Consider the following 12537-nt stretch of genomic DNA (forward strand, 5'->3'; position numbering starts at 1 on the left):
AACCAGATAATAGAAACCATAAAGATCGTCTAGAATCACGAAAAACGTAGATATTTTTTAGAGATAAAGAATGACTAAAATACCCTTAAATAACATACGACCAGAATATACCAGCGTAAAATCTAACATCAGTAACAGATTAATAAATCCTTACGTAATGTTCTAGATAAGGAACGAGTGAGATAATAGCTAGTGAGAGGATGACCTCACTTTAGTATTACCAGCTATGCTAGGGTGTGAGACCCGAACACTCACGAGGAGTGAGTTAGCAATGTCAGTGTTGCATGGCCTTAGGACCCTTAGATATGTATGTATCATTGTATCTATCTAGCACGAAAGATGTTGATAATGTTGTGTGTGTATCTTGTTTGCTATAATATTCAGATATATCTAAGAAAGTGTGTGAGGCACTTCTATGGCTAATTTGGGCACGATGCCTAACACTCGTGAGTGGTGGGTTACTCAAATTGTTAGAATATATGAATATGTCAAATCAAGTGCGCAAGGCACTTCAGTGGATAACTTGGGCACGATACCTTACCCTCGTGAGGGGTGGGTTAGTTGGGTTTTGTTTCCAATGTAGAATTATGGATCGCACCCTAGGTAGGCTAGAGGTGTGTGAGTTCCGAGATGCTATGTGACCCTCTAACTACACCATGGTGCCTACCCTTGTTTATGTGTTTGATGTCTGTTAAGTCGCATTTAGATAATGCCTAGTCGAGTCAGAGTCGCATTTAGATAATACAAAGCAGTTGCAGTCAGTATGGGTAGATAGAAGTGTACTCATGTCGAGGCCCTTAGTAGAGGATTAAGGGAAACATGAAATTTCGACTTTAGCGATATAATAGTAAGGCCTTAAGTAGGTAGCACTTGATCTAGATCATGCATGTACCTGATGCTTAGAACCGTATCTTTAGTATCTTATGTTTGAGAGACTCATAATGCTGCTCTAGATTAGCGATTATGCTACTAGACTTTGTAAGCTCAACTTTTATATGTTTCCATTCACAAGTTTCTAGCTTGGACTGTTCATGGAGCATTGTCGTAGCAAAACTTCCAGCATCTCCTTGAGAGTAATGTACTGTAGCTTTAGTGGCCATATATATTCATAGAACCTTACTCATGTATTCAAATTTACAAGAAAAAGTTTGTAATATTTTTATTTAAACTATGTATCATGGAACTCTGGTTTATAAAATGTTTTTATAATTGTTATTTACATTGGAATGAAACCATTGGGCATGTTTTTGAAATATTGAATGAACAGTTTTAAAAAGCATGGTTGTCTTGGCAGCAATGTGACACTTTATGTCCAATCGACTTTAGAGTGTTACAAACCCAATATATTTCAAAAGACTCTTCCAATGTCCGTACAAAAATATATATACAGTTGAAACCTCAAAAGTTACAAATATCCAAAAAGGACACGGATGAAGCTATTAAAGAGGTGGAAGGGGCATATATACCTCTCAAAACCCAATATATTTCAAAAGACAATTCGAATGCCCTTATAAAAATATATCTATAGCTGAAACCTCAAAAGTTACAAAGATTCAAAAAGGACATGGATGAAGTTATTAAGGAGGTGGGAGGGGTCGTTGCTCCTTTCAAATTTTTTGGTATAATAACATTTTGGGACCTTTTTAATTTAAATATTAGTTAAATAAGACCTTTTCCCTTCCTAGTTTTTATATTTAAATACTTCACTAAACTTTTGTTCTTTCATTATAAAGAAAATTAGTCCCTCCCAATGTTTATTCCTATCTCTGTCCATGAAAAAGGATCACCTCTCTAAAAATAACTTTATCATTAATTGAGTTAATTATAAAGGTTAAGACCTATTTCATCAACAAAGAAATTTAATTTCATAAGATTTATTATATAAAATAAATATTTATTTATTAAATAAAAAACTCAACTATTAAGTAATCTTCAACCACTAAAATTATAATAAAATATAATTTAATTACCAATTAAAATTTAAGTCAATAACTAACATAATTCTTACTTATTTCTCTTTCATATATATAAAAAAGAACTTTACAAAAATTAAAGGGCGGAAACAGATCAAACGAAAGAATAGAGACTAATTTCCGAATCTATGCGTAATAGATGGACCGAAACCAACAGTTGCCCTCAAAGTTTCAGTAATTATAAATTGCTTAATTAAATTTAAAACGAAAAGGCAAAGGGGAACTCGACTTGTCTGACTAATCGTTCCATCCGTTTTGATCCCTCTTATTCTTTATATTATTACCTCATAAGAGAAAATAAAGACCCCAAAGATTCAAGAATCAAAGCTCTTTCCTGTAGATTCGCTCTTGAAAAATTCTTCCATCCTCTCTCCCCAAAAGATCCATCGAGATTTCATTCCCCCCCTTCAACCCCCGGTTTTCCCTTGATTTTTTTAAAAATTGGCGCGAAAAAGTGGACATGAGAGTCGAAGGATTCGAGGAAAAGGCTTACGAGGAGACTGACGGTCACTCGCTGCCGCCTAATCCTCCTGTCACCGGTGAAGATAGCGAGATCGACGGAGAAGAGCTGTTCGTACCTCCTTTGAATTTCGCCATGGTCGATAATGGAGTTTTCAGGTCTGGTTTCCCTGATTCCACCAATTTCAGCTTCTTGCAATCTCTAGGGCTCCGTTCTGTTATGTGAGTTACTCAACCCTGCCGATTTGCGTGGCTACTGGCTATCGAAAACGTAAATTTCATTGATTCTAAAATATAAATTGCTTACTTATGTTCGCTTTTCTGTGTAGAAATCTTTGCCCTGAGACCTATCCGGAAGCCATCAAAGAGTTTTTAAAGGCTAATGGAATCAGGCTTTTCCAATTCGGTATCGATGGATACAAGGTATTGATTGCCATGATTATATCTCAATGATCAATATTTTTAGTTCGTGGCTGTTACCAAAGCCATTTCCTGAAATTGACATCGAAAATGGTTCTTCCTAAGCTAAATTCAAAATGTTAATTTTGATAATTCTGTCCTATTTTCTCTTATCCATGGAATTTGTGATCCCTGAACTGTGTTCTTTACCGTAATATAAGATTATAGAATCCTTTGGGTAGTTAAAATTGATAGCTAAGCAGCATCCTTCATTGCATCATCATCCTAGCTCGAGCTGTTTCCCATGCCTTGTTTCTTCTTATAGGTGAAATTTAAGGTTTGAGGTGTATGATATGATCGAGGTTATGTGCGCTGCACGAGGCGAGAACCCCCCTCGTATCTACTCTCAAATGGGTAGCTGTATTTTGAACTAAGAAGTCTAGTTTGAATTTGCGATGGTCGAATAATTGAAAAAAATGAAAATTAGTACGATTTGTTTTAGTTTTTAGTTAAATAATTTGATTAATTTGTGATTTGATTTATAAATTTCTTGTTTATTCGATTCCTACTTGGTTTTAGATCTATTTTTTCTACCAAAATTGAACCACATGTTCCTCAACACTCTTAGATACCCATGTAACTGCCAATTTACTTTTTGACAACATAATTCTTTTTTGCAATTTGGTTCAACTTTATATTTTATTCAATGTAGTCCTCTTACTACAACTCTTTGTCAATTCCTACTTCTCATCAATTCCTTAACTCATTTATATTCCTGTTAATATTGTCTTAGTTTAAATTAAAGCCAATCAATACCATAATATTATAAATAATCACATTTGAATTTTAATAAAAATTCGCATAAATATATTCGATTCAACCCGACTCGAAAAAAATCAAATATAACTTGAATGATAAAGGTGGTGCTTGTAAACTCAACTTGATTTTTTTCCACTCGACTCGACTGAATATTCACCAATAGTTCTGATGTGATTTAGGCCATGTCTTGAAATTGATAATGGATACTCTGTACAGGAACCTTTTGTAAACATTCCGGAGGAAACAATCCGGGAAGCATTGAATGTCGTCCTTGGTATTTAATTGTACTTTTTACTTGTGGCCTATACTTTTCTTCTTTATCATCTTCTTATACTTGGTATTGTATGTTTCCATTCCAGATGTAAAGAACCATCCGGTGCTAATCCATTGTAAACGAGGAAAGGTAATATTTTCATTCTATGCTTTTCCGCCTTTGTCATATGTTATTGAACCCAAATTATTGGTTTACCCATATAATATACCGTGTAGCACCGTACTGGTTGTGTCGTGGGATGCTTAAGAAAATTGCAGAGATGGTGCCTGTCTTCAATTTTTGACGAGTACCAGCGTTTTGCCGCTGCGAAAGCAAGGGTGTGTGACCAGAGGTTCATAGAGAGGTTCGACGTTTCCAGCATGAAGAACATACCGATAACGTTTTCATGTTCGAAAAGGTAGCGTGCAACGCATCGGATATTGCTTGAAGTTTTACTGCCAATTCATAATCGAAACAACTTAGTTAATAATATATACATGCGTTTCGAAGCATGGCATGGATGGTTACCTTTTTGCTATCGAATATTTCTCTCGTTCTAATGGAAAATCACATATATACAGTTCTGGCTGCAAGGGCACGTAGGGTGAGTCAGTTTCTTGACTTTGATATGTCTTGAATTTTGAGTAATAATTCGTTTATGATACAACTCAAATATTTCTTTTATTTATATTAGACAAGATATAGGTACCTAAAAAATGAATATATAAGGATACTACAATAAATATTCTTTCCTTTCTTTCAAACTCTCTCTCAGCTTTCCTCTCATGGCTCTCAACCTCGGGCATGTGGATCTTGGGCACTCTGACCCAAGCACTCCTAAGTCCTAACCATCAAGCCACTATAATAAATATATAAATATAAAGGAACATTATATTAATTTTTTCTAGTTGGATTAAAGATTTTATCTTAAATCTGATTTCGTCTTTTGACTTTTTTAGCAAAGTTTATTTTTATAAAATCAATTGATTCTATAAAATCAAGTCGTATTAAAATTCATCGAGTTCGAATATTTTAAGTATATCTAGGTCTATGTTCTAGTTTGAAACTTTGAATTGGGCTATTAGAGGTTTTGGTAGGGATTGTCAAAATACCAGAATCCGACATGACTCGACCCGACTTTATATGGACATGTATATATATATATATATATGGAAAATTTGGTGCTTGGGACCGGACATGACAAGTTATATAGTTAAAAATTTCGGAGCGGGATGGTGTCGGGTTTAAGGTGAAAAATCATCGATCCGACCCGATTATATATATATATTGTTATTTAAAAAAATTATTTTTATATTATTAAAATATATTATTTAATTATTAAAAATATAAAAATGTTATAAAATATATTAATTTAACCGTTTAAAAATAATAAATAATTATAAGTATATTATTATATAATATATTATTTTAATTATTTTTAAATATATTCAGATCAGATCGGTATGGAGTTTTAGTCTAAAAATGGGGCGGGTTTAAAGCGGAAAAAACATAAATTTATCGGGACAAGACGAGATTGGGTTTTAGATATAGGTTTTCGGGTCGCCCAGGTTTTGGGCATGGGTTTACGCATTCGTTCGGTTTGAGCACAAAATTAACCTATGGAAAACAACACATGAGTCAGGTATCTTTGGGCGGGTGTTGATGTAGATAATCGAATTTCTTAACCATTGCTGGAAATCCCAATGGAAAACAGTGTAAAATTTCCTTCATCATCTAGCGTGAATCACCCCTGCCAAGATTAGCTTACGTTGTATAATGTCATCAGCAAGCTCCATCCTGCATTTTAATTTAATCAACTTTATAATATGCTCACTATTAGTTTCAACATCTTTTCTTCTTTAGTTTATGCTTTATCAATTAGTGAAGCAAAGTGCTGATTCCAAAGTACGCTTCACTGCAACTCTTAATCACAGTATCTATAAAATTCCGCAGGCATTGCCTTTATCATCTGCGCACACTTAAAGAGAAAGAGAGAGCCAAGCATGGCTAAAGAAATAACAATCTCAACATCAGAGATGGCTTTTTTCGCCGAGATGAGCGATCCATACGCAAAAGTGATGGAAAACGACGCTCAGGGCCTGAAGATAATATACGAGAATAACCGCAACGCATTGTTCAATCGAATCAACGCTTGCGGAGACACCATTTTCCACATAGCGGCTTACAACGGACGCAACGAACCGCTCCAAGTGATGCTCAAACTGGTGCCGCAATCGAGGAAGCGTGAGCTGATGATGATGAAGAACGGTTTCGGGAACACGATTCTCCACGAGGCGGCCACCACTACCAATGTAAGAGCAGCTGATTTGTTGATCCGAGAGCTGCTGTTGTTCCACGAGAACGATATTCGTCAAAGGGAAGAGATATTGGCGGCTCGAAATAAATTGGGCGAAACCCCGTTGTTCAGGGCCGCTGAATATAGCAACAAGACGATGGTGGTGTATTTGGCGAGGGAGATCGAACGAGGTGGGAATCTTATGAGTCATTATAAAAGGAACGATGGGACCTCCATTCTTCATATTGCTGTCATCGGCCAACATTTTGGTAACTGGCCCACTTCACCATTCTATTTATTCTTTCGATTTCCATCACTTCAGATTTAGATTATTTACAATTTAAGTATATGTTTTTAGATCGAATTACTACAAACTCGACCCAATTACATTTGAATTATTTCAGTTTCATTTCAAATTTAATGATTTGAGTGGGATTTTTATAGTTAAAATGAGTTGAATTTGAATTTGAATTGAATTTTTTGAGTTCTGGTTAATTGTAAAATATACTAATTAAATTCCGATAAATCAGAGAGATTAACTTCTTGAATTTTGTAAGATAAAGGGATGAAATTAACAATTAAACCTTGACTAACTCAATATTATGTTACTGATTTTTGCAACTTTAATCTCAGATACTGCTATTTGGTTTCTAAAGAAGGATCCACAGCTTGCAACTTACAGAGACAAGCATGGAAAAACAAGCCTTCATGTCCTAGCTGGCATATCCTCTGCTTTTAAGAGCAGCTCCCCTATTCGAGGAATATTCAAAGGGTCTTTCTACAATTGTATGTCTTCTATCTTAGTATATAAATTCGATAAATTTTAATTCGATTCAATTTGAAAAAAAAAGAATTGATTTTAGGGTGGGAGAGGTTTTATAATATTTTGTGTTGAGTTAGGTAAGAGTTAATATTTTTTTTCCGAGATCAAATTATTAAAACTTCAAATAAAATCAAATTAAAAGGTGAAATATAAAACCACGACAATGTCACCCTATTTTAATGGCATTGTTGTTTGAAAGGCCTTCACAGCGGTGCAAGTCATGAGGATGAGATTGATGAGCTTCCATTGAATCTGCAAAGCAAAGATTTAGAGCAGGGTAGGCCAAGCAAAGCTCTCAATCAATCAGAGCTCTTCAAAGGTGATTTCCGTTTTACGCTTCATATTCGAGACTCGTAACTATCTCTTCCAACATTATTTTATTATCGTTTTATGAATGTTTAGTAAGACACGATGAATATATATGTTTGAGCCTCTCCGTGTGTAGGATGGAAAATGATCGATGGGATTCGTGCAGAAAAGAGAATGCATGAATCGGCCGTTAAATTGGCGAAGATCTTAGTGAGAACCGACTCGTCTTGGTTTGATACTCATGAACCGGTGGAGGAGGACACAGTTTGCTTGGAAAGAATGGAAGAAGAAAAGGTAAAGAGTAGTGCAGCGCCCGACGTCGAGAGCCCACCCGAACCGGATACGCCTTTGTTCACTGCGGCCAGAGCAGGCATTGTGGAGGTAGTGACCGAGATACTCACGGTGTACCCTCAAGCCATTGATCACATTAACCGAAAAGGACAGAACGTACTTCATGTCGCCATCATGCATCGGCAATACAAAGTGTACGACGTCCTTAGGGATAAGGAGGAGGCGAAGAGGTTGGTTCGGGGCATTGATAATCACGGCTGCACTATATTGCACCGTGCCGCAGACACAAAATTTTACCACGGAGGAACCAAACCTACTCCTCCCCTCAAATTACAACAGGAGCTGATATGGTTTGAGGTGAACAATCAAATAAGTATACTTTTTTATTTATTTATTATGGATTTGTCATTCCAGTTCGGGTTATTTCGAGTCACTTGTTTGAATAATTCCGGATTTGAATTGTTTCGGATTCAAGTTTAATGGTTGACATTTATACTTGAATAAAATTGATGCAGCAAGTGAAAGCTCAAATGCCCCCTCATTTTATCATGCACATCAACCAAAAGGGCAAAACAGCAGATGAACTTTTCAAGGATATGCACCGAGGGCAACTCAAAGTCGCCCAAAATTGGGTGAAGAACACCTCTCAGTCGTGCTCGACAGTTGCCATTCTCGTGGCTACCGTCGTCTTTACTGCTGCATACACTGTACCGGGAGGTTTCTTGCAGAGTAAGTAACTAATCTACTACCAGATAATCAACTACATCTATATATATTAAGGAGTTACGATATTGAGTCTTGGTTATTAACAGCAGACGGCAGACCGATCCTCCTCGAGAAGCCTCTCTACTCGTTTTTCACCGTGATGGACGTCGCCGGCCTGGCGAGCTCGTTGACCTCGGTGGTGGTCTTCCTCTCGATCCTCACTTCTTCGCTCGAGTTTGGAGATTTTCATCACCGGCTCCCGCGGAACCTCTCACTCGGTTTCACCTTTCTGTTCTTCTCGGTCACCTCGACAATGCTAACTTTCATGGCCACCATCTTGCTGCTCGTTCATTTGCAGAAAAAGTGGACTGCAACGCTAACGTATGCCGCCGCGTTCCTTCCCATAGGCGTATTCGCGCTGTTTCAGTTCCCTTTGTACTACCAGTACTTCATGGCTGCAGTCAAAAGCATTCTTGATTTCCTTAGGAAGAATTTGCCTGGAGACTGGGATTTTCTTGAAATTAAAGATGATTGAAGGAACCATGAAGGGGAAACCATTCTCTCTATATATCGTTGCTTAAACCCCTTTTGTTTATGGATTCTATATGGACTATAATTTTCTCTTACTCCTATGTTCTACTTTTTTATTAATAAGAGGAAGAGACATAAATTGTTAGGCGACTGAGTGTAAATTAGAGATTTGATACCAATTTCTTAAGCACTTCACTGGTTCTTTAGCAGACAAATATTTTTTTAATTTTGATTTACTTTAATTATTATTAAATTTAACTCAACCAATAACTCCAAATATTTAAACTCAATTTGAACTTAATAATTATTGAATCAAATGTATTTATTTATTTATAGATCAAACTTAAATAATCTACAAATACGAGTGTTTTGTTTACACTACTTAAGAGTATCTCTTCCGAGAATGTTTCTTCGAAGAAAAAACAAAAACAAATACCATATTCATTTGAGATTTGGACTTTGTTTTTATGGCATAAGCGAGTAGTTTCTGGATTGATTCTCTGTAGCCAAAGTCGCATCCGATATATTGACAAATTTAGCCCAATATCTATATTTTCTTATTAAATAATTATTTTTAATTTGATAACGTTTTTTTAAGATTCCAATCTTACCACCAACCCCCAACTCCAACCAATCTCAAGGTTAGGTAAAGGACACACACGGCGCACCCATCCATCCACCTGTATGATTTTTTTTATCCAAAAAAAATATATATATATTATCCTTAAGTTCGGTTATAAAATAAATTATAGTTGATTGAAAGATTATGTCCTACTTTAAATTAAAAAAGGAACATTTTAAAGTATTAATAGTTTTAGGGATGTAAAATCTAGTAATCGTTCAGGTTTCAATCGGATCCTGTCATGTCAGATAAAATCATGTCAAGTTAGGTAAATTTGATGCTTTGACTCGAATTAGGTCGGGTCCAAGTCAAATCAGGCCAAGTCATTTTTAGGTTGATTTGACACCAGACACAGTTCGAGTTCAGGTCGTGTTACTTTCATTTCGGATCGATATCAGTTCTGGTCAAAATAGTTGAGATCTAGAGCAGTTAAAGACTAGGTTAATTCAGGTTCGATGGACTTCAGACAAATCTCGTTCAGATCGGGTCACATCATTGGCAGATAAAATTCAGGTCGGATCTTTATCAGATACAGATTGAGTTCAAATCAGGTCAATTTTTATTTTGGATTAATTATTTTCGTCTTTCGCGAACGTTGAATTACAATTTATAATTGTATATAATTTAGAGTAAATTACTAAAAATATAAATAATCATGGATAAATTTTATGAAAATATAAAATTAAGGACTAAATTGAATAAATATAAAATTACAAGTAAAAATTTAAATAAATTAAACAACATACATTCATGAGGGATCAAAACTAAATAATTTTAAAATGTGAGATTGAAATTAATATAAAAAATAACTAAATTATATCCATTTAAAAAGTTATGAGTCAATTAAAAATATAAATAAGTAATAAATATGGGCCAATTTTATAAAAAAAATATAAAATTAAGGACTAAATTGAACAAATATGAAGTTACAAATAAAAATTTAAATAAATTAAACAACACAAAGGGGTCAAATCAGAATAATTGTAAAATGTGAAAAAACTGTAAAATAAACTAAATTGCATTCATTTAAAAAAATTGAGATAAAAATTGAAACAATTAGAATATATATATATATATATTATTTATAAACTATATAGTTTATTAATATAAACTATATATAAACTATATAGTTTATATATAAAGTATATATATTATATATATAGACTATATATATAAACTGTATAGTTTAAATTTATATTATTATATATTATATATAAACTATATATATTATGTATAAACTATATATTTTATTAATATAAATTATATATGAACTATACAGTGTATATATAATACTTTATATGTACACTATATAGTTTATATTTATATTATTATATATTATATATAAACTCTATATATATTATGTATAAACTATGTATACCATGTATAAACTATATAGTTTGTATATGAATAATTATATATAAACTATACAACTTATATTTATATATTATGTATAATTATAAATTATATATAATATGTATAAAATATATAGTTTATTAATATAAACTATATAGTTTATTTATATATATATGGTTTAGGGTTAATTTATGTAATTATATATAGTTTATAGATAGTAGTATATAAACTATATATAAACCATATATGCCATATGTAAACTATATATACTATATAATTTACATATGAATTATATGTATAAACTATATAAACTATATACATAAACTATGTAAACTATATAATATATATGATTTAATAGTTTAGATATGAACTATATATAGTTTATTAATGAATTATATAAATTATTTATATTGTATATACTACATATATAAATTATATATACTATATAGTTTATTTATGAACTATATATAAAATTATATATATATAAATTATAATTTATATATACGAAACTTTTCCACCTTATAGTCCAAGGAAGAGTCACTGCTCCACACTGAACCAAGAAAATCTTGAAAATTGGGGTGAGTTTGCCCGGCATTAATAAAACGAAACGTACGATTATCTTGGTCACAAAGTGGCAGGTGATCTGATCTAAGTTTATCTAGATGAGTGACATACGCTTCATGAAAAACTGATATCGACCTCGAATTAACCAAACATCTATCTAAACGCTGAAAAAATTACCACATGAATAAACACAGTCTGTAAAAAGGTGACTACCACGCACATGTTGGGAACAACCACCCTTGCGTTCATCGGGCGAAAGAATAACGTTGAAGTCACCCCCAATATCCACGGAATATCAGTACCCGGGTTAAGATTCTCCAAGTGGTGCCAAATATATTTATGTCTCGAGCGAATAGGGCTAGTATAGACTGCAGTGAATTGAATCTCGGTACCCCTGTCACATTCTGAACTATATCGTTAATAAATTGATTCGATATATTAAGAATATCTACATTAACCGACTCATTCCAAAAAAGCCAAACACCACCACTAAACCCATGAGACTCTACACGGAATGAGTTAGAAAAGCCTAACCTCGCAACAACTTTATCAGCAATCATGCCATTAACACGAGTTTCAAATAAAGCTACCATACAAGGACGAAATTCGTACACGAACGATTTGAACTAGCGACGGAAGGTCACACTAGCAGCTCCTTGACAATTCCAAAACATAAATTTATCCATAGAAAATAAATGAGAGAAAACCAGGCCTTATTGCCCTTTATCAACCCTACAAGCGTCATCATCACCACCCACATCCGTACTGTCAGGGTGAAGGCCAGCAAAAGTAACATCTTCCTCATATAAGGAATGAATCATCGATGGGGAATGCTCAAACTCCATGTACTGGAGCTGTTTATGTATGGATTCCTCTAACCCAGGTTGAGCTAACTATTCCAAAATACGCTGAACCAGCTTCGCATGAGACAACTTAGAAGAATTATGGGAATCCATTTTTTGCAAATCCATCACCCTCTCCGTATATGCTCCACCATTCCTTTTCCCACCATATTACGACTACGAGACTTTTGAACTCGAACCCACTTCATTATGCTCACCACCTTCAACGATTGTAACAGCTTCGTGTTGGCCGGCTTTAATATTCGGTTTTTGAGTTTTCTCCTGCGCATCCTGCCCA

At 34.1% G+C, this 12537-nt stretch overlaps 2 protein-coding genes across 3 annotated transcripts; both read left to right on the forward strand.

The window, feature by feature from the left end:
* The first annotated feature begins 2283 nt into the window (after positions 1 to 2283).
* LOC120170550 (probable tyrosine-protein phosphatase DSP4) lies at positions 2284 to 4399 on the forward strand. The gene is made up of 5 exons (XM_039178503.1): positions 2284 to 2654; positions 2762 to 2855; positions 3867 to 3924; positions 4010 to 4053; positions 4140 to 4399. The coding sequence occupies exons 1-5, from the start codon at positions 2434 to 2436 to the stop codon at positions 4323 to 4325; spliced, it is 603 nt and encodes a 200-aa protein (XP_039034434.1). The 5' UTR covers positions 2284 to 2433; the 3' UTR covers positions 4326 to 4399.
* Positions 4400 to 5910: 1511 nt separating this feature from the next.
* On the forward strand, positions 5911 to 8909 carry LOC120170654 (protein ACCELERATED CELL DEATH 6-like). Of its 2 annotated transcripts, none has more exons than XM_039178572.1 (6): positions 5911 to 6468; positions 6833 to 6985; positions 7222 to 7341; positions 7468 to 7979; positions 8138 to 8351; positions 8435 to 8909. In XM_039178572.1, the coding sequence occupies exons 1-6, from the start codon at positions 5940 to 5942 to the stop codon at positions 8860 to 8862; spliced, it is 1956 nt and encodes a 651-aa protein (XP_039034503.1). In that variant the 5' UTR covers positions 5911 to 5939; the 3' UTR covers positions 8863 to 8909. The 2 variants fall into 2 exon arrangements, with proteins under 2 accessions (XP_039034503.1, XP_039034504.1); XM_039178573.1 differs by having other exon boundaries at positions 8438 to 8909.
* Positions 8910 to 12537: the final 3628 nt, after the last annotated feature.

This window comes from Hibiscus syriacus, unplaced genomic scaffold (assembly GCF_006381635.1).
Source record: "Hibiscus syriacus cultivar Baekdansim isolate YM2019G1 unplaced genomic scaffold, ASM638163v2 tig00111783_pilon, whole genome shotgun sequence".
NCBI lineage: Eukaryota > Viridiplantae > Streptophyta > Magnoliopsida > Malvales > Malvaceae > Hibiscus > Hibiscus syriacus.

Excerpts from the sequence above, each read along its gene's own strand:
- LOC120170550 (XM_039178503.1), top strand. The coding sequence starts at position 2,434 with ATGAGAGTCGAAGGATTCGAGGAAAAGGCTTACGAGGAGACTGACGGT. Across the intron at positions 2,856-3,866 it reads TCGGTATCGATGGATACAAG|GAACCTTTTGTAAACATTCC; the intron begins GTATTGATTGCC and ends TACTCTGTACAG. Across the intron at positions 4,054-4,139 it reads TCCATTGTAAACGAGGAAAG|CACCGTACTGGTTGTGTCGT; the intron begins GTAATATTTTCA and ends TATACCGTGTAG.
- LOC120170654 (XM_039178572.1), top strand. The coding sequence starts at position 5,940 with ATGGCTTTTTTCGCCGAGATGAGCGATCCATACGCAAAAGTGATGGAA. Across the intron at positions 6,469-6,832 it reads TGTCATCGGCCAACATTTTG|ATACTGCTATTTGGTTTCTA; the intron begins GTAACTGGCCCA and ends CTTTAATCTCAG. Across the intron at positions 7,980-8,137 it reads AGGAGCTGATATGGTTTGAG|CAAGTGAAAGCTCAAATGCC; the intron begins GTGAACAATCAA and ends AAATTGATGCAG.